This window comes from Salvelinus namaycush, chromosome 32 (assembly GCF_016432855.1).
Source record: "Salvelinus namaycush isolate Seneca chromosome 32, SaNama_1.0, whole genome shotgun sequence".
NCBI lineage: Eukaryota > Metazoa > Chordata > Actinopteri > Salmoniformes > Salmonidae > Salvelinus > Salvelinus namaycush.
This window is the reverse complement of record NC_052338.1, coordinates 7,340,692-7,361,237: the sequence shown is the minus strand read 5'-3', so window position 1 is coordinate 7,361,237 and position 20,546 is coordinate 7,340,692. Positions and strand designations below refer to the sequence as shown.

The following is a 20,546-nucleotide window of genomic DNA, read 5'->3' as shown; positions in this document are numbered from 1 at the left end:
CACCCGTTGCTGACAGGTGTATAAAATCGAGTACACAGCCATGCAATCTCCATAAACTAACATTGTCAGTGGAATGGCCTCACTGAAGAGCTCAGTGACTTTCAACATGGCATAGGATGCCACCTTTCCAACAAGTCGGTTTGTCAAATTTCTGCCCTGCTAGAGCTGCCCCTGTTTCAGCATGACAATGCCCTTGCACAAAGCAAGGTCCATACAGAAATGGTTTGTCGAGATCGGTGTGGAAGACCTTGACTGGCCTGCAAAGAGCTCTGACCTCAACCCCATCGAAAACCTTTGGGATGAATTGGAATGCCGACTGCGAGCCAGGCCTAATCACCCAACATCAGTGCCCGACCTCACTAATGCTCTTGTAGCTGAATGGAAGCAAATCCCAGCAGCAATGTTCCAACATCTAGTGGAAATTCTTCCTTGAAGACTTGAGGCTGTTATAGCAGCAAAGGGAGGACCAACTCCATATTAATGCCCATGATTTTGGAATGAGATGTTCGACGAGCAGTGTCCGCATACTTTTGTCCGTGTAGTGTATTTTGTCAAAACAAACATAGAATGAAAGTGGAAAAGATGAGGCTTCTACCCACAAGACGTGGACCTTCAATGTAGAGTATTATGTTACATTATGTGAGTGAGTGAGCAAACCCTATATATGTGTGTAATGTTTGCCTATATATTTAAATATACCTTTGTTGGCTGGACTGCCTTTGTTTACGCTGTAGAGAATCATTGCGTTATCTCTGTGCAAATTGTGGCCTTTTTTAAGTAGTTTCAACGAGCTAAAATAGAACTAGAACGGAGTCGTCCGTAAAAAATCAATAACGTGTTTCATATCATTCCTTATTTTTACGAGCCGTTATGTATGGTAAGGTCATGTAAAGCAATGGACCATTGCCTTTGTCCAACCATTACTGGGGAGTAGCAAATATATTGGCCTAAGGATCCTTGACAAATAGAGGGTGACATTTTCTGTCTGCTGAAGTTAGAAAAAAATGTACAATTGGTGCACAGGATTTATATTTAAAAAAACGTCCTTTTTACAATGTACGTGAGGTGGCAGCAATAATCTATGAGGTACTGGTACACCTGATCCAAGTTATACCGTCCCATTGGCTACTGTAGTTTTCCAAACGTGTTTCAGATTACATGCCCTCCTGTCTATTTGAAATGTTTGTGTTTTTGTCAAATCTTTGCAGTTTTACACACAGCATGAGCTATTTACAGTAGTGGACAGAACATGTCACCAAGGTCGTGTTCATTAGGCATCAAACGGACAAAAACTGACTGAAACAGGGAGGGACTGTTCCTCTCTAGGTTTCTTCCTAGGTTTTGGCCTTTCTAGGGAGTTTTTCCTAGCCACCGTGCTTCTACACCTGCATTGCTTGCTGTTTGGGGTTTTAGGCTGGGTTTCTGTACAGCACTTTGAGATATCAGCTGATGTAAGAAGGGCTATATAAATACATTTGATTTGATTTGACGACCTGGACTTGTCCAATAAGAAACACTAATGTTCTCGCTGCTTGCCCTAATGAACATGACCCTGGATTGTGGTCTTCCTCATAGCTTTCCTCATAACTTCTACCTATCCAAGGCTTTTGTTACAGAAGCAGTGACTGTGGCTATTATGAATAATCAATCATCTTATGATTAGGTGCTCTGCTAATTGTGTGTTTACGTTTTAAGCTTGGAGAAGGCGAGGTCAATATCATGCAAAAAAATAAACAAACTACTAGGACAACATGGAGGAGTGGTAGTGCTTTTATTTTGAAACTGATTTGATGAGTGTTGTGTAGACTGATCGTTTATTGTGTGTAATAGCTAGTTGTGCTCTTTACTTTACAGTCCTTTGACTGGTTAAGACTTCTGAGTTTTTTAAGGCATATTTGTTAGGCAGGGATCCCAGCTCGAAGAAGGATCACTTTGCTTTGTTGAACAACAGATGCCTTAAAGGGAAATATCAAATGATGTATGATATGCATGTAGGGTGCGTTTTTCATCATCGTGATGATGTGGCCGGTGCTTCTTAAAAGTCCAATACTGCATCTTGGAAACTGCTGACATGCAGAACATTTTGTGATTGTATAAAAGTGGACTAATTGAAAAAATAATACAAAAGACAGTTTATGAGTGGATTTTCTCTTTAACTTACTTTCCCTGCTGGGCTAGGTTTATTATGATGAGGCAATTAGCCTATTTGATGGCACTGTGGTTGTTTAAAGGGTTAAAGTGTGAGCGACAATAGTTTGCATGTACAGTAGAAATATAGAGCTAGTGTAGGATAGAGACCCAGGTAGGGCCTTGGAAGTCACTGGCAATAGAATCTGCAGTAAGCAGGGAATTTTCATTTTGTTGTCCTTTGGAGCCACATAGATATTCAGTGGGACAGTGGACAAATATAGAAATATACATATATTATTCTTTAAATACACAATATAAGTATGTACAGTGCCTTCGGAAAGTATTCAGACCCCTTGACTTTTTCTATATTTTGTTAGGTTACAATTGTTCTAAAATTTATGAAATTGTTTTTTCCCCTCATCAATCTACACACAATACCCCTTAATGACAAAGCAAAAACAGGTTGTAAGACATTTTTTGCATATTTATAAAAAAAACAAAAAAACGTAAATATTACATTTACATAAGTTTTCAGACCCTTTACTCAGTACTTTGTTGAAGCACCTTTGGCAGCGTCTACAGCCTCGAGTCTTCTAGTGTATGACGATACAAGCTTGTTAGCACACCTGTATTTGGGGAGTTTCTCCCATTCTTCTCTGCAGATCCTCTCAAGCTCTGTCAAGTCTGATGCGGTGCGTCGCTGCACAGCTATTTTCAGGTCTCTCCAGAGATGCTCGATCGGGTTCAAATCCGGGCTCTGGCTGGGCCACTAAAGGACATTCAGAGATTTGTCCCAAAGCCACTCCTGCGTTGGCCTGGCTGTGTGCTTAGGGTCGTGGTCCTGTGGGAAGGTGAACCTTCGCCCCAGTCTGAGGTCCTGAGTGCTCTTGAGCAGGTTTTCATCAAGGATCTCTCTGTACTTTGCTTTGTTCATCTTTGCCTCGATCAAGACTAGTCTCTCAGTCCCTGCCGCTGAAAAGCATCCCCACAGCATGATGCTGCCACCACCATGCTTCACCTTAAGGATGGTGGCAGGTTTCTTCTAGACGCGACGCTTGGCATTCACGCCAAAGAGTTCAATCTTGGTTTCATCAGACCAGATAATCTTGTTTCACACGGTCTGAGAGTCTTTAAGTGCCTTTTGGCACACTCCAAGCGGGCTGTCATGTGCCTTTTACTGAGGAGTGGCTTCATAAAGGCCTGATTGGTGGAGTGCTGCAAAGATGGTTTTCCATCTGGAAGGTTCTCCCATCTCCACAGAGGAACTCTAGAGCTCTGTCAGAGTGACCATCGGGTTCTTGGTTACCTCCCTGACAAAGACCCTTCTCCCCCGATTGCTCAGTTTGGCCGGGCGGCCAGATCTTGGAAGAGTCTTGGTGGTTCCAAACTTCTTCAATTTAAGAATGATGGAGGCCACTGTGTTCTTGGGGACCTTCAATGCTGCAGAAATGTTTTGGTACCCTTCCCCAGATCTGTGCCTCGACACAATCCTGTCTCGGAGCTCTAGGGACAATTCCTTCGACCTCATGGCTTGGTTTTTGCTCTGACATTCACTGTCAACTGTGGGACCTTATATAAACCGGTGTGTGCCTTTCCAAATCATGTCCAATCAATTGAATTTACCACAGGTGGACTCCAATCAAGTTGATAAAACAGCTCAAGGATGATCAATGGAAACAGGATGCACCTGAGCTCAGTTTCGAGTCTCATAGCATAGGGTCTGAATACTTTTATGTTAAATAAGGTATTTCTGTTTTTTGCAAAAATGATTAAAAACCTGTTTTCTCTTTGTCATTATGGGGTATTGTGCGTAGATTGCTGAGGATTTAAAAAAATTTAATCCATTTGAGAATAAGGCTGTAACGTAACAAAATGTGGAAAAAGTCAAGGGGTCTGAATACATTCCGAATGCTGTATGTGTTAATACCTGAGTGTTTCATCAGTCTCTTACGTTGTATTGAGCATAGTAAGGGACCTAAAGATAAACAAGTTGTGTTGTTTTGACATTTAAAACGCTCTCCCAGCAGTCTTCATGATAATGTGAGAAAAGCAACACTGAACGTAATGTAGAACTTGATTTAAACGACCATCGCAAGAGCCAATCAGAGAACAACGTAATTGTAGGCCTCTCCATATCCCGCCTCCCGCAGGTACTTCTCAATGTCCAGTGGCTCAGGCACTCGAATAACTGTCCTATTGTTGGCACTCTTCTCTCCTGATTGGAGCTTCCAGATCACCTCAGCCAATGCAGGGCGCTCGTGTGGAGTGAACTGGCCGCAGGACTTGATTATGGAATACCTGAAAAGGGTACAGTAGCTTTTGTAACCAATGTAACTCGTTTTGTGGTAATCATTGTGGCCATCTTTACCAATGTCGAAGTGAACTATTACAGCACTGTTATAATCATATGTTTTCTGTCGTATATTAGGTCATTTTTCATGTATTATTACTTAATGTGGGCTCTTACAGTGAGTTAGAACAATTAGCTGGTCTCTTTTGAGTCTTTCCTCTCTGGAGGTATTGGAGAAGATCACCGGCCATGACTTTAGGGAATGGTGGGTCACCTACAAAGTGGAGGAATAAATGATGAATTAGGGCGTGTATACAAGATAAACATTATAATAATGAGATAAATCTTTTTCAATTTGTGATGGTTATAGCAGTTCAGTAGACCAGTAATGATACATTATTTATTTAGAAAAGCATTTACCTAGTGTCACTATTTCATGGAGCAGGATACCAAAAGACCAGCTGGAAAAAAAGGATGGTCGGAGAGTTCATTGTTCAAGTAAAAAAAATCACATGTATTTTTGATAATTTGTGTAATGGATATGTCCGATCAGGTTGGCGACTTACACGTCACTGCTTTGACTGACAGGTCTCCTTGCCAATACTTCTGGAGCCTGCCACTTCCTCATCTCAATGTTCTGCAGCTCTCCTGGAGTTCCTGCTTGTGTTTTCTTACAGTATGCTGGACCCAATCCCCACAGTTTAGCCGTTAGGTCTCGACCAACCAGAACGCTCCGAGCTCCAACGTTGCCATGGATACAGCTCTGACCGTGCAGGTATTCCTGAATACACAATTAGAGAGGATGTTGTGTTTTAATATGGCTATGTGACATTCAAGCGTATGAAAGCCATTCATATAGACGAATCAAGTAGGTGTGTGGCCAAGAGTTTTTTCTAAACACAGGTAAAACTCTTGGCCCCTACCAACAGGTTCAAATCAAATGATCATTTACATCAGCAGTTGTCACAGTGTTTATACAGTTCTGAATAAGAATGATGTAATCGTCAGATTGACATTTTATAAGATACGCACTCAACTTGAACTATCATTTTTAATTGTAGACAAAATGACAGAGATGGATGAATCACTTGATGTGTGGGAAGGAGAGCGAGAGGGAGAGAGAGACCAACCAGAGCAGAAGCCACTTGTCCTCCCATGGTGAAGATGCGCTGCTCTGTGATATCGCATGGGGACTCCACACCTGTGTCCTGCCAAGAAAGAGCACTGAGTTTCCACTCACACTATCACTAATGATCATGTCCATATTCACTGTAGTCTGCATGAGTTACAGAGTGTTTGCTCAGCCTCTTGAGACCCACATACAACTAGAATTTTCTGGCAAACTGATGACAATTTACGTAAAAGTTGTGCGGGCAGATCTCTAGTTTGGACCGTTTCCTAACATATCAGGGCAGTGTTCAGTATACTCCAGTCCGTAGCAAAACATTTTGGTGAAACAATAATCTCTCATTGGACAAGTTCAAGTAGGCTACCTCTCCATTTCACTCTGTTTAAAACAGTGTTCTCCCACCTGAACACCCCCAGCTATTTGGTAACTTACAGTAGGAGTACCCATAGAGATAGATAGAGGACTCATCATGGATTTAATCCGTTTTAGCATGGACATTGCTATTGAGGGCTTCTACCGTGCTTCGCCCATTTTAAAGTAGTAAATTGGGTGGGGATTCCTATGGGTTGTAGCCTCAATGATGCTGCCCATGTCACAGACGCTATAATGGCACAGATATAACGATGAGTCCTCTATCTAACTCTATGGGAGTACCATACCTGTCGACACCTCCATAGGAACCCCAGCAGGTCCCTGTGCACCAGTTCCTCCATCACGGTTATGAGGGGTGTACGTAGGGAGACCACGCCCACCAGACCAGGCAGAAAGGGGTGGGGCCCCAGCTCAGACAGGAAGGAGGCAAAGCCCAGGAAGGACTGGCGCTCGCTGTCATCGGCTGTTTCTGGGGTGAGAAAAGGTACGTGTTGAGATTAACTACATTAGACTCAGACAGTAGAATACAGTAGAATCACTGATCTACAAATCACCTTACATCCAAATAACTACTCGTTATACTATCAAGATTAGAGATTCTACACCTTGCCTTGCTTAAACTGATCTTAAACTTTTGTATGTTTTTGTCCTTTATCTGGTAGTAGGCTACTCATGGGAAAGTTAGTCAATTTTGTTATGGGTAGGACTAGGTCTTTTGATTTGAATATCGAGTTAAGATCACACGATTTCATAGTAACACAAAGACAAGATAACAACCCCAAGATTTCAGGTTTTATACTCGTATAAACCTCAAGGTCCTACAATACACTGAGTGTCAGTCTCTGGATGGGAGCATCAATTTTATAATTCCAATGAATATCAAAGCATGTTACCTTTAAGTGTCCGTAGAACCACGTCTCTGTTGTCCATCCTTGCCCTGTAGAGGGTGACAGAGTCGTCCGGTTTGACGGAGAAGGAGAGGGGCAGCGGAGTGACCAGGTTGAAAGAGCCATGCTGTCTCTCTTTGGGGGTCTCCGGTACGGCAGAAAACGTGGCTGGGGTGTCACGCTGGGTCGGGGTGCTCATAGGTAACTCCTCATGCTCCAGAGGGTTCAGCTCAGGAGGAGCTGCAGGTAAAGAGATGGGTAATGCACATATATCAAATCAAGTACTACTTAAGTCGTTTTTTGGGGTATCTGTACTTTACTATTTATATATTTTCAACTTTTATTTTACTTCACTACATTCCTAAAGAAAATAAGGTACTTTTTACTCCATACATTTTCCCTGACACCCAAAGTAACAGGAAAATGGTCCAATTCACACACTCAACAGAAAATCCCTGGTCATCCCTACTGCCTCTGATCTGGTGTCACACCCTGACCATAGAGAGCCCTTGGGGTTCTCTATGGTGAAATAGGTCAGAGCGTGACTAGGGGGTGTTCTAGTCTAATAGTTCTATGTTGGTGTGAGTATGGTTCCCAATTGGAGGCAGCTGATTATCGTTGCCTCTAATTGGCGATCATACTTAGTGTGGTCCTTTTCCCACCTGCGTTTGTGGGATATTGTTTCGTTTTGGTTTAGTGCTATGTGCGCTACGAACTGCACGTTCGTTTATTCTTTGTTGTTTTTTGAGGGTTCACTTTAATAAATTTGCGGAACTCTACTCACGCTGCGCCTTGGTCCGCTCATTATGTATACAACGAACGCGACATCTGGTGGACTCACTAAACACACATGCTTCGTTTGTAAATTATGTCTGAGTGTTGGAGTGTTGGAGTGTCTGAGTGTTGGAGTGTCTGAGTGTCTGAGTGTTGGAGTGTTGGAGTGTTGGAGTGTTGGAGTGTTGGAGTGTCGGAGTGTCGGAGTGTCGGAGTGTTGGAGTGTTGGAGTGTTGGAGTGTTGGAGTGTTGGAGTGTGCCCCTGGCTGTCTATAACTAAATAAAAAACAAGAAAATGGTGCCGTCTGGTTTGCTTAATATAAGGATTTTAAAATTATTTATACTTATACTTTTGATACCTAAGTATATTTTAGCAATTAAATGTACTTTCAATACTTAAGTACAGTATATTTAAAACCAAAGACTTTCAGACTTTTACTCAAGTAGTATTTTACTGGGTGACTCACTTTTACTTGAGTAATTTTCTATTATGGTATCTTTACTTTTACTCAAGTATGACAATTGTGTAGTTTTTCCACCACTGCATAGAAGCGACCTAGAGATGCAACTCATGCATTACAAAACAAACATCAGTTTCTGCCAATGCAGGCTTTTTAAAGTAGATAAATACACCATATGCCAGTAGATGAATATATGGCAGGAGTTTGTCTAGTTTTGGCAAACATTTATTTTAAAAGTTTGTTTGAAATAAACCATATGGCAATCATTGTGCTTAAGCAATTGACCAAGTATTTGTTTTACAGTTTGTAAATGCTTACTACTGTACTGTAGTTCTAGTACAGAGTTAGTTTCGGATATCTCAGACCTTGGAGCATTGTAACCCACTGGGCACAAACTTGTGTTTCAATGTAAGTTGTCAAAGTACTGTGATGTGGAATCTAACTTGAAAATGAACTGGATTTGACAAAAGTAACTGTTGTTTTGAGGAAAGAAATTTCCACCACAGGATTATGTCATCATTGTAACCAATTTTCAACATAGACAAACCTAAAATGTGTTGAATTTGTACCTTTGAAACAATGTCAGGTCTTCGACGTTATATCTACTATCAGAATTTAAAAAACAATAGACTGGGCGGCACATCCTACTGGAGAGTTGATTTACAACTATTAATTTAGTCTCCCATCCAGGGTTTTAACCAAGCCCAGCTTTTATATTTGTCACAGTCTACTATCAATGTGCTATTGTGAGAATGATTATATCAATTATTAATTTGTAGACAAACTGGATATTGAATTGTGTTTGGTTGTCAACGCAACCAAATATCAATATTTGAAGGAGATCTTCTGCTTGAATAGTTCCATCTGTGCCACTGACTTAATCAGCCTTAAATCACAGTGTGTCTACAAATTAATAATTGATATGTTGGATTCATGTCTCCATCTCAACCAAAAAGTTAAAGAATAGAATAGAATAGAATAGGAAATGAATTCAAATGAAACTTTAAATACACTTTAAATAAAGTTTGATGTGATTTATTTATATTCTTCAACTTTGATTCTTGGTTGAGATGGAGACGTTAATGCAACATATCAATTATTAGTTTGTAGAGAAGCTGGAGGTAATGTCAGACTAAGTCTGTGGCACAAAATATACATCTCCTTCAAATGTGAATATTTGGTTGTGTGGGCAACCAAACTTTTGCAATACAGTAAATAGCCAATTAACTTGTCGACAAAGTTAACAAATGATATGTTGGATTTAGGTCTTCAACTAAACCAAAAAAGTTAAAGAATAGGATTAAGCCAGTGGCTCAGATGAACCTATCCAAGCATTAGATATCCTTTAAATGTCGTTATTTGGCTGCACTGTCAACCAAAACACAAGTCAATATTACTTTTGTAAAACACTAAATAGCCTAAAGTTAAGGCTATTGTACAAACTAATGGAACAGTATTTATTCAACCCTAAAATGAGTAATGCATCCATGGCCACATTTTCAGGTTAGCCTCTTGTAACTACACGGAGTATACCACACGTTAGGAACTCCTTCCTAATATTGAGTTCGCATGCAAAGGTCGCAGGTCTGTGGAGATCTTTACAATTGCTATAACAATCTGTACAGAATCTCGAACAGCATGTATCACTTGCACTATGTACTTTTAATGTAAACTCAACTGCACAGTAATAACACATTCCAATTGTTGTATAAATACAAAATATCTGACATTGTATTTCCAATGGAGTTTGGTTGTGCTTTTAGATGGTTGAAAGCATAGTGGTAACACATTGGGAATTCAACAAACTTCTTGCTTTCTTTTTGAGTGAGTGAATAAAGGCTGAAATCTCATTGATCAACGTCCCAACCAAATATCACCCTCATTTCCACATTGAAATGATGTGGTTTGCCCAGTGGGAAGCTAGGCAGCAACAGCACACGGTCTGGGGAGGATGTCGGCTTCTATATGACAATATGAAAAGGGGGAGAAAAAACTATTCAGGGGAGGGTCCTCATCAGACAGAAAACTCTCCCAACAAATCACGAGTTTAGGTAGGCAGGGATTAAAATGCAGGTGGGTACTGTGCTCATCTTTAGCTAGGGCGGTAATGTGACCGGTGGCGCGCTTCCCCTTTCCGACTCGTCCTCTCTGTTCCAACTGACAACACAACTTGTAAAGATGTGTTAAGCTGGAGAATTGATGCATTGCCATTTGTCTAGAGAGACTTGTACATCGTGGGAAGATACTTGTGCTGGCTCATCAGTCAAGCTCATTGGCATTACATCGATGTGCACACCAACTTACCCTCAATGCCCTGTAGGTTCCGCCTGGAACTTTTCCTCTGTGTGTGTCTGCTCGACCTGCTGGTGCTGTGTGGTCGGGCTAGGGTTACTGTGGGTCGTCTGCGGTTTTCCTTTCCAGGCCAGTACCTCAGCAGGAGAACGATTAGCAGAGAGACCAGGAAGCTTGCTAGGAGCAGGACGGGCACGATGATCACTTCCTGTTCATACACTGTGATCTCTGAGAGAGAGGGAGAGAGAGAGAGAGACTAAACTCTGGTGCCCAAACAACTAGGTATGCCCTGGAGCTGTTGTCAGAGGGCAGACTTGGGTCCCCCAGCCACATTATAACAGGGGGTATGCTAATTTGGTATAGAGCAGACCTAACTTACCCTATTAAATTAGAGTGGGTTAGGTCTGGCTAGAAATTCATGAGGAAATTATCTCAACAGAGAAAAATGTCCTCATGTGTACTACCTATATACTCCCAATAGAAATCTAATACTTTAACAATGACAGCTTCCCCGTCCTAGAGGGGGACTAGTCTGTGGTGACCTAAATGCCAGAACTGGACAAGAACCTGACACGCTCAGCACACAGGGGAACAAACACCTACCTGGAGGTGACAGTATTCCCTTCCAAATATGCTCCCCTAGACACAACTATGACAAAACAATGGGTCACACCTGCAGCCCTGTCGCACACTGGGTTTGTACATAGTCAATGGTAGGCTTTGAGGAGACTCCTATGGTAGGTACACCTACAGCTCATCCCTTGGCAGTAGTACCTTAGATTACTTTATCACTGACCTCAACCCAAAGTCTCTCAGAGCGTTCACAGTCAGCCCACTGACACACCTATCAGATCACAGTCTACCTGAACGGAGCAATACTCAATCATGAGGCATCAAAGCCAAAGGAACTGCACAATATTAACAACTGCTATAGATGGAAGGAAAGTAGTGCAGAAACCTACCAAAAAACAATTAGGCAACAACACATTCAATCCCTTTTCGACAACTTCCTGGACAAAACAGTTCACTGTAATAGTCAAGGTGTAAACCTGGCAGTAGAAAACCTAAACAGTATATTTGACCTTTCAGCTTCCCTGTCAAATCTAACAATTTCAGGCAGACAACCTAAGAAAATTAACAACAATGACAAATGATTTGATGAAGAATGCAAAAACCTAAGAAAGAAATTGAAAAACCTATCCAACCAAAAACATAGAGACCCAGAAAACCTGAGTCTACGCCTTCACTATGGTGAATCACTAAAACAATACAGAAATACACTACGGAAAAAGAAGGAACAGCATGTCAGAAATCAGCTCAAGGTGTGTGGATAAACCACTTCTCTACTATTTTTGGCTCTATAACAAAGAACAAACAGCAAAAACATATACATGATCAATTACAAATCTTAGAATCAGATATTAAAGACTACCAGAACCCACTGGATTCTCCAATTACATTGAATGAACTAAAATACAAACCCTCCAACCCAAAAAGGCCTGCAGTGTTGATGGTATCCTACATGAAATTATAAAATATACAGACCACAAATTCCAATTGGCTATACTTAGTCTTTAACATCACCCTCAGCTCTGGCATCTTACCCAATATTTGGAACCAAGAACTGATAACCCCAATCCACAAAAATGGAGACAAATTTGACCCCAATAACTACCATGGGATATGCGTCAACAGCAATCTTGGAAAAATCCTCTGCGTTATCATTAACAGCAGACTTGTACATTTCCTCAGTGAAAACAATGTACTGAGCAAATGTCAAATTGGCTTTTTACCAAATTACCATACGACAGACCACATATTCACCCTGCACACCCTAACTGACAAACAAATAAACCCAAACAAAGTCAAAATCTTCTCATGCTTTGTTGACTTCAAAAAAAGCTTTTGACTCAATTTGGCATGAGGGTCTGCCATACAAATTGATGGAAAGTGGTGCTGGGGGAGAACATACAACATTATAAAATCCATGTACACAAAACAACAAGTGTGCGGTTAAAATTGGCAAAAAACACATTTCTTTCCACAGGGCTGGGAAGTGAGACAGGGATGCAACTTAAGCCCCACCCTCTTCAACATATATATCAGTGAATTGGCGTGGGCACTAAAATAGTCTGCAGCACCCGGCCTCACTCAACTATAATCTGAAGTCAAATGTCTGCTGTTTGCTGATGATCTGGTGCTTTGGTCCCTAACCAAGGACGGCCTACAGCAGCACCTAGATCTTCTGCACAGATTCTGTCAGACCTGGGCTCTGACAGTAAATCTCAGTAAGACACAAATAATGGTGTTCCAAAAAAGGTCCAGTTGCCAGGACCACAAATACAAATTCCATCTAAACACCATTGCCCTAGAGCACACAAAACACGCCACAGGTAACTTCCACAAAGCTGTGAACCGTCTGAGAGACAAGGCAAGAAGGGCCTTCTATGCCATCAAAAGGAACATAACATTTGACATACCAATTAGGATCTGGCTAAAAAATACTTGAATCAGTTATAGCAGCCGATGCCCTTTATGGTTGTGAGGTCTGGGGTCCGCTCACCAACCAAGAATTCACAAAATGGGACAAACACCAAATTGAGACTCTGCATGCAGAATTCTGCAAAAATGTCTTCTGTGTAAAATGTAAAACACCAAATAATGCATGCACAGCAGAATTAGGTTGATACCCACTAATTACCAAAATCCAGAAAAGAGACTTTAAATTCTACAACCACCTAAAGGCAGTGATTCCCAAAACGTCCATAATAAAGCCATTACCTGCAGAGAGAAGAGAACCCTAGTCAAGCTGGTCCTGGGGCTCTGTTCACAAACACATCCAGACCCCACAGAGCCCCAGGACAGCAACACAATTAGACCCAACCAAATCATGAGAAAATGAGAATGACTTGACACATTGGAAAGAATTAAGAAACAAAAAACAGAGCAAACTAGAATGCTATTTGGCCCTAAACAGTGAGTACACAGTGGCAGAATACCTGACCACTGTGACTGACCCAAAATTAAGGAAATCTCTGACTATGTACAGACTCGGTGAGCATAGCCTTGCTATTGAGAAAGGCTGCCGAAGGCAGACCTGGCTCTCAAGAGAAGACCGGCTATGAAGACCATACTCCTGCCAAATGTATGACCATATTAGAGACACATATTTCCCTCAGATTACACAGACCCTTGAAGAATTCGAAAACAAATACAATTTTGATAAATTGCCATATCTACTGGGTGGAGTATCACAGTGTTCCATCACAGCAGCAAGATCTGTGACCTGTTGCCACAAGAAAAGGGCAACCAGTGAAGAACAAACACCATTGTAAATACAACCTATATTTATGTTTATTTATTTCCCTTTTGCACTTTAACTATTTGCACGTCATTACAACACTGTATATACAGTACAAATATGTCATATTTGGAACGTTTGTAAATATAATGTTTACAGTTAATTTTTTATTGTTTATTATATATTTCACTTGCTTTGACAATGTAAACATATGTTTCCCATGCCAATAAAGCCCTTAAATTGAATTGAGAGAGAGAGAGAGAGTAAACTCTGGTGCATCTTTCTCTTAACCTCTAACCTGCTACAGCTGACCCTGTGCTGCAAAAAGACAACGTTTCTGAATCACATTGGGCAACAATAAAGTGAAAACGAGTAAGTATAGAATGTATATGGTTCATCGACACAATCAGTGTAGATGAAGGGGAGGAGACAGGTTAAAGAAGGATGTTTCAGCATTGAGACAATTGAGACGTGGATTGTGGATGCGTGCCATTCAGAGGGTGAATGGGCAAGACAAAGTGCCTTTCAATGGGGTATGGTAGTAAGTGCCAGGCGCACCATTTTGAGTGTGTCAAGAACTGCAATGCTGCTTGGGTTTTTCATGATCAACAGTTTCCCATGTGTATCAAGAATGGTCCACCACCCAAAGGACATTGAGCCAACTTGACACAACTGTGGGAAGCATTCCTGTGGAACACTTTCGACACTTTGTAGAGTCCATTCCCCGGCTGTTCTGAGGGCAAAAGGTAGTGTAACTCAATATTAGGAAGGTGTTCCTAATGTTTTGTCCACTCAGCGTGGTACATGACACTTAAAAGCAAACAGGTGTGGTCAAGGATTTGTTTTGAGTAGGATAAACTTGAAGTAGCAAGAACACTACATGCCAATAGGAATGTATTTCAGACTGTTTGTCAGGGGTGATTTAGTGCTCGTCATCCCTATCATATTTCATAAGTTACTTATTTACACTCCTTTTATTTAAAGGTCCAATGCAGCTGTTTTTATCTCAATTTCAAATCATTCTGGGTAACAATAAAGTACCTTACTGTGATTGTTGTCAATTAAAATGTGTTTTTTTAAAAGCTTCTTAGCAAAGAGACATTTCTCAAGCAATAATTTTGCTAGGACTGTCTGGGAGTGGTCTGAGTGGGGAGGGAAAACATTGAAAACTAGCTATTGTTGGCAGAGAAATGTGGAACTCTCTTTCTTATTGGTCTATTAACTCATTTACCGCATGGTGATGTTACCAGGCAGGCCAAACTCCATCACCAAAAAACTGGCTGCCGATCTTTTCAAACAGCTCTTACACTAAAAGGGTATTATCATCCTTTTATTACAACCTCATAGTCTGTAAATATATTCAAATATATTCAAAACACAGGAAAATCACATGACTGCACTGGGCCTTTAAGTGCTCCTTAAATAGCATACTGAAAAAGGTGTGGGTGGTGGTGCAGTATGTTTGCACCACGCCTTGATTGTTTGGCTAAGTCAAGCTACTCTGTGCCATACAAGGTCACTAGAATGTTTAAAGCCAATTGATAAGAATTTAACAATCTGGGTTTGATTCATTTCCAGGTGATCCATGACGCATCATCAATCAGCTGTTCTTGTTCCTTAGAAGCTTCCGGGGAGTCTGAGCTCTCTTTCTCCGAGCCTGCGCTGCTCTGCGGCTGACATTGCGGCTGACAATGCTCCTGACAATGCGGCTGACAACGTGGCTGACCCTGTGCTGCTCCCAGCCTGTCTTGTGTGGATCTGAGTACTGTGACAGCAAACACAACACATTTCTCTTATCTTTGTAGAATGGATCAGAAAAGATAGTCTAGTATTGTATTAGGGCATGCAGCAGAAACAAAATGAGTGTTTCTTACTGGATAAGTCTAGGTATTTTTCACCCCTGCGTTTGGTGCCTACTAAAACCAGCCCCCACTAACTATATTTCACATGTATCTATATTTATTTCACAGTTCCGCTGCTCTCTGTTCTATGTATCCAAGGTGTTTTCTAGACGTTTGAAATGGCTTTATTGTTTTGGTTGCGACACCTTTGTTACAGTTCTGTTTGGTAAAGGCTGGGCAAGGGAACAACCGTCTCCACCCAGAGAGATAGCCATATTTATCAAATGCATTTACTGTGATGATGATCCTGTGTAGGCACACATACAATCTCAGTAATTGGACAACCCGTTTGTGACAGAATGTTACGTCGCACTTTTTACATCGATGGGAAGAATAGCAAAAACTCACCTCCACAGAAATATATCGATGGACAGCTAACTGTCACACAGTTGAACATTTCCTTATCATTTCCATAATATTGTCTATCGAGTCTAAAGAGTCCAAATGTATGAAGTGTTTTCAATCAATGCCTTTGGCTTGGAGTCCCAACAGCTTGTGCACATGCAGTAAGTTGTAAAAGGGGGAAAGACAAGGGGACACGGGAGAAAACGAGAGAGGAGTGGAGAGAGGAGGAGAGGAGCGCTCACCACAGATGGTGTTCCCCGGTTGACACTGACTATCGGCGTCAGAGTAGGATGACATCCTGAGGAGGAACACACACACGGATATATCATCATTAGATTACCATCGGTCAGCAGCATCATACAGCCTTCGGCTGTAATGACACAGCATGGAGTGTCCAACACCTTCCACTGTCACACAAGACACATGTAAGGACGTCTGGAGTCCGTTAGCTCCATCTAGGCTAATCAATGGCTGCTTCAGAGAACAGAAAAAGACTGTACAGTTTGTAAACTTGACGTACAATTTCCATTTCACTCCATGTTGCATGTCTTGCACTCCCCCCATTGATAACAATGACAACGTGAGTATTTTTAACATGTTTTTGTTATGCTGTGTACGTATGTTTTTGACTGCTAGTATCACTCATCATATCATTTCATTTGTTGAAGGCAGGACTTAGATTAACCCTAGATAAGAAACTATGGTATCTGGGGTAGATCTGATAGTGTCTGAATGGTGAGGCAACTTAAGGTGCAGTAGCGTGACTATGACTATAGTACAATCACACAATGACTGCATAAGAAGGCAATATTGACAGCTCGGCAAGGGGCGTCCAATATGACACCAATGTGGCAAGGTTAGATCGTTAACCCACGCTTGGTATCTGGGATGTGTGTCCTAAAGACGTTAAAACCCTGGATGGGTTGGGCGTGCCGGTGCGTTGGTAACGTAGCATTGTTTGCACAATAGGCCTGGCCCGTCTGGGCACAGTACAATATGTCATACTCAACTTCAGAATTTATAGGCCTCATTATCAAACACAGTCTGACTTTTATTGTTCACTAACACCGCTATTTAAAGTTATTTTGATATGATTTGGGCATGACGTTTGGAAAATGCTAAGACATGGTTTACTGGCTGACTAGTAGTCAGTGAAAGTGGACAGGATATCCTTATTGAAATGAAGTTGGCAGGGTCAGGGCAGGTCAATGTGAGAAGTAATTACTAGGGGCTAGACAGTAGGAAGAGACTGTGTTGTGTCTGAAATTGCACACTATTCCTTATGTAGTAGACAACTTTTGACCAGGGCCCTATGGTTCCCACTACATAGTGGACAGGCTGACATTTCAGACTCAGCCCCCGTTTTCATTTTATCACCACAGAGATAAAACAACAACTGGTTGTATGGAACAATTAGAGGCCCATTCATAGCTCTCTGGACATTTGTTTTTCAAATGGAACTACAATTTGAATCAACTTGAGAGGACAGAGAGTGGGCCATGGTAAATGTTCAAAATGGCAAATGGGATCAAATACTCTGTCACCTTGAGAACCAGTTCAGTTACGCAGGTTGTGTTGTTTATATATTAATATTTAGGATTTGAATACTATAATAACATCCTATGAAACAGATTGGCACCCATGCTATGTCCATCTTACCTTACTTTAATACATTTAAGTCATTTAGCAGATGCTCTTATCCAGAGCGACTTACAGGAGCAATTCGGGTTAAGTGCCTTGCTCAAGGGCACATCAGCAGATGTTTCACCTAGTTGGTTCAGGGATTCAAACCAGCAACTTTTCGGTTACTGGCCCAACGCTCTTAACTGCTAGGTTACCTGCATGTCTAAATAAACACAACCAAAATAAATCACAACCTGTCTAAATAGAGGATAAATCAAAGTCAACACTTTGAAAGACACCTGTTCCCCTCTCGTCCACAGTATCCTATTTCATAATCGATCGTGAAACTCGATCGTGAAACTTTGGGTGTGTTTTGTCACCTACTTTCGTCACTGTTCTCAGGTAACAATAATGAGCCATGGTCACAGCACACTCCTCCACTTAGTGTTGTTTGGAAGCACATTCTGACAAGATTTCTGCGTTTTCCCTCCCTCACCTCTTTCCAAGTATGTTTGTGTCACTCAACCAGTCTGGCTGCATTGCTCTTTGACATGCATTTCTCACACACAACCCGACACACACATACACACCCCGCACATGATACTAAACATGGAACTTTTAGGATATTTCACCTTGTATTTTAACCAACAATGTATTCCACCCTTTATTTGAACCAAAACTGTACATTTATTCACTCATTTTATTGTGTCAACTTACGTGGCATGCTCCCTGTGTAAGGCTGAGTCTCAATGATGGTGTAATGGTATTAGGTCCTCAGCATCCAAAGCCCCTCCTCACTAGAAGCAGTAGTACAATCACACTGTTGATATTAACGATCGTCTATCACCCTCCATTGTATTATAACACCGGCATGTGACAATTGGCCTCTCCCACTTTCCCAACTTCTCTATCTGTCAATCTCTCTCTTCTGCTGCGTCTCTTTCCTTGTGTCTGCTTGGTAACTCTCCCAGGTTAGCCCTGCCCTCTCCTGCACCTTTTCCTCCTCACCCTTATCACCTGCTCACGGTGAGTTCTGTTTTGGGCTTTTAGTGTGTCCCTTATTGTGTAAAGTGCTACAGCGTGTGGGTTTGCGATGCCCTCACAACTATCTCAAACTAATTTTAGTCTCTTCCTCATCACCTGTCTCCATCAAAGGTCAAAGGTGTGGTCGATTCACAGGGCCTCAACGTGGCTAGTCTTGAATGCCAACACCTCCCATCTCCATTACTTTTCCCAAAGTGAAACTGGTCTTTCCACTCCTATCAACAATCACAGGCACTGGGGGCATTGGGGAAGTACTGTAACTTAGGTAGTATCAGTCTTTTGGTGCACTGTCACTGTGGCTCATGAATGAGGGGCAATTATTCCCCGCCTTGCAGTTTGTTGGTACTATATACAGCAGTAGAGGCTGCTGTGGGGAGGACGGCTCATAATAATGGCTGGAATGGAGTCAATGGAATGGTATCAAATATGGTTTCCATGTGGTTGCTACCATTCCATTGGCTCCATTCCAGCTGTTACTATGAGCCGTCCTCCCCTCAGCAGCCTCCACGGGTATACAGGATGTGTGGCTTTGCAATGTCATGTTGGGGTTTCCTTTGTGTTTTATAATTACTCAGCGGTTTTCCAACACCATCGGACAAACATTCATGGGAACTTCTTTTTGTCCATCTGTTAACTCTTCAAGTAACCGTCCAGTGTTTCCAGATTTCTACGAAATATGACTTATAGTTACTTACAATATGAGTGAAATAGTTTTCCTTCCAAAAACTGGTTATTAAGTATGTTAAAAAGCAGCTTTTCTGTGTTGGAAATGTGTGGGCATACCCCAACAACAGAATTGTGTGGGCGTAAGATGGTAATTAAAAATATTCACGATGTCACGTTCTGACCTTAGTTCTTTTGTTATTTCTTTGTTTTATGGTCAGGGCGTGAGTTTGGTGGGTTATCTATGTTTGTTTTTCTATGTTGGGTTTTTCGTTTGACCTGATATGGTTCTCAATCAGAGGCAGGTGTTTGTCGTTGTCTCTGATTGGGAACCATATTTAGGGTGCCTGTTTTCTATTGTGTTTTGTGGGTGGTTGTCTTCCGTGTCTGTGTGGTCCACACGGAACTGTTTCGGTTTTCAGTAGTTCACTTTATTGTTTTGTATCTCAGTGTTCAGTTTGTTCTATTAAAGATTCATCATGAACACTTACCACGCTGCGCTTTGGTCCTCCTCTCTTTCTCCCAACGAAGGTCGTTACACACGCAAGTAGACCACTGATTGGCCAACTCATCCTCCTGTAGACCACTGATTGGTGAGCTCATTCTCCTCAGGAGTATGACATCATAGAAGAGATTTTCAGTTAACACTTACTTTAAACACCCAAAACATCAGCGCTATAGAGTCTGCTTTAAAGGGCTCTGAAAACATCTTGTGATCTGAAAACCTCTATGCTTCCCCTACATCTACCATATTATGTAATTGTCTCCTTTCCGTGCATTTTAATTAATTTATCTTTAATGAAGTTCAGTAGTATCTTGAACTCCTTGGATATTTTTCTGAGTTCCGAATGTTTTTCTTTTTGACGGGCATTGCATATCAACATCTGTTTTCTCGACTCTCATAGTTGCTGGATCAGACAGTGGCAGTTGCTAGACCCTGAACCTTGCTATATCCTGAATGCTCCAAACCCAACAAGCCAAAAGAACATCCTGTGCCATAGCCTCAAAAAAGTGCAGTGCCAACTCCAACGAGGAACATCCCTCACAGCAGGCCATGTCCAATGAACTATCTCACTCTCTCATTCCCTGTCTACTCCCCCCTCCCCTTCTGTCTCTCTCTCCCCCTTCCCTGCTGTTCCTCTATTCAAATTAACAGGTTCTCAAAGTCTTAGGGGGTCGCCCCAGGCAACAGGATGGGTACGCCATTAGCCACTGCTACAGTCTGAGCTGCCTATCTGATAGAGGGAGCGATAGAGGGAGAGATGGGTTAGTGAGGCATGGGGCGTCTGCTCGTTCACACGCACTGCTTACCAGGACAGGGGTGGGCAATCCGA

At 41.7% G+C, this 20,546-nt stretch overlaps 1 protein-coding gene across 1 annotated transcript; it reads right to left on the bottom strand.

Annotated features, from left to right (window-relative positions):
- Positions 1-4,232: 4,232 nt before the first annotated feature.
- On the bottom strand, positions 4,233-16,179 carry LOC120026778 (tyrosine-protein kinase STYK1-like). Its single transcript, XM_038971495.1, has 9 exons — positions 16,125-16,179; positions 10,348-10,563; positions 6,815-7,048; positions 6,209-6,390; positions 5,551-5,628; positions 4,987-5,201; positions 4,841-4,881; positions 4,598-4,694; positions 4,233-4,428 (listed from the first exon to the last, which is right to left on the bottom strand). The coding sequence occupies exons 1-9, from the start codon at positions 16,177-16,179 to the stop codon at positions 4,233-4,235; spliced, it is 1,314 nt and encodes a 437-aa protein (XP_038827423.1).
- Between the last annotated feature and the right edge of the window lie 4,367 nt (positions 16,180-20,546).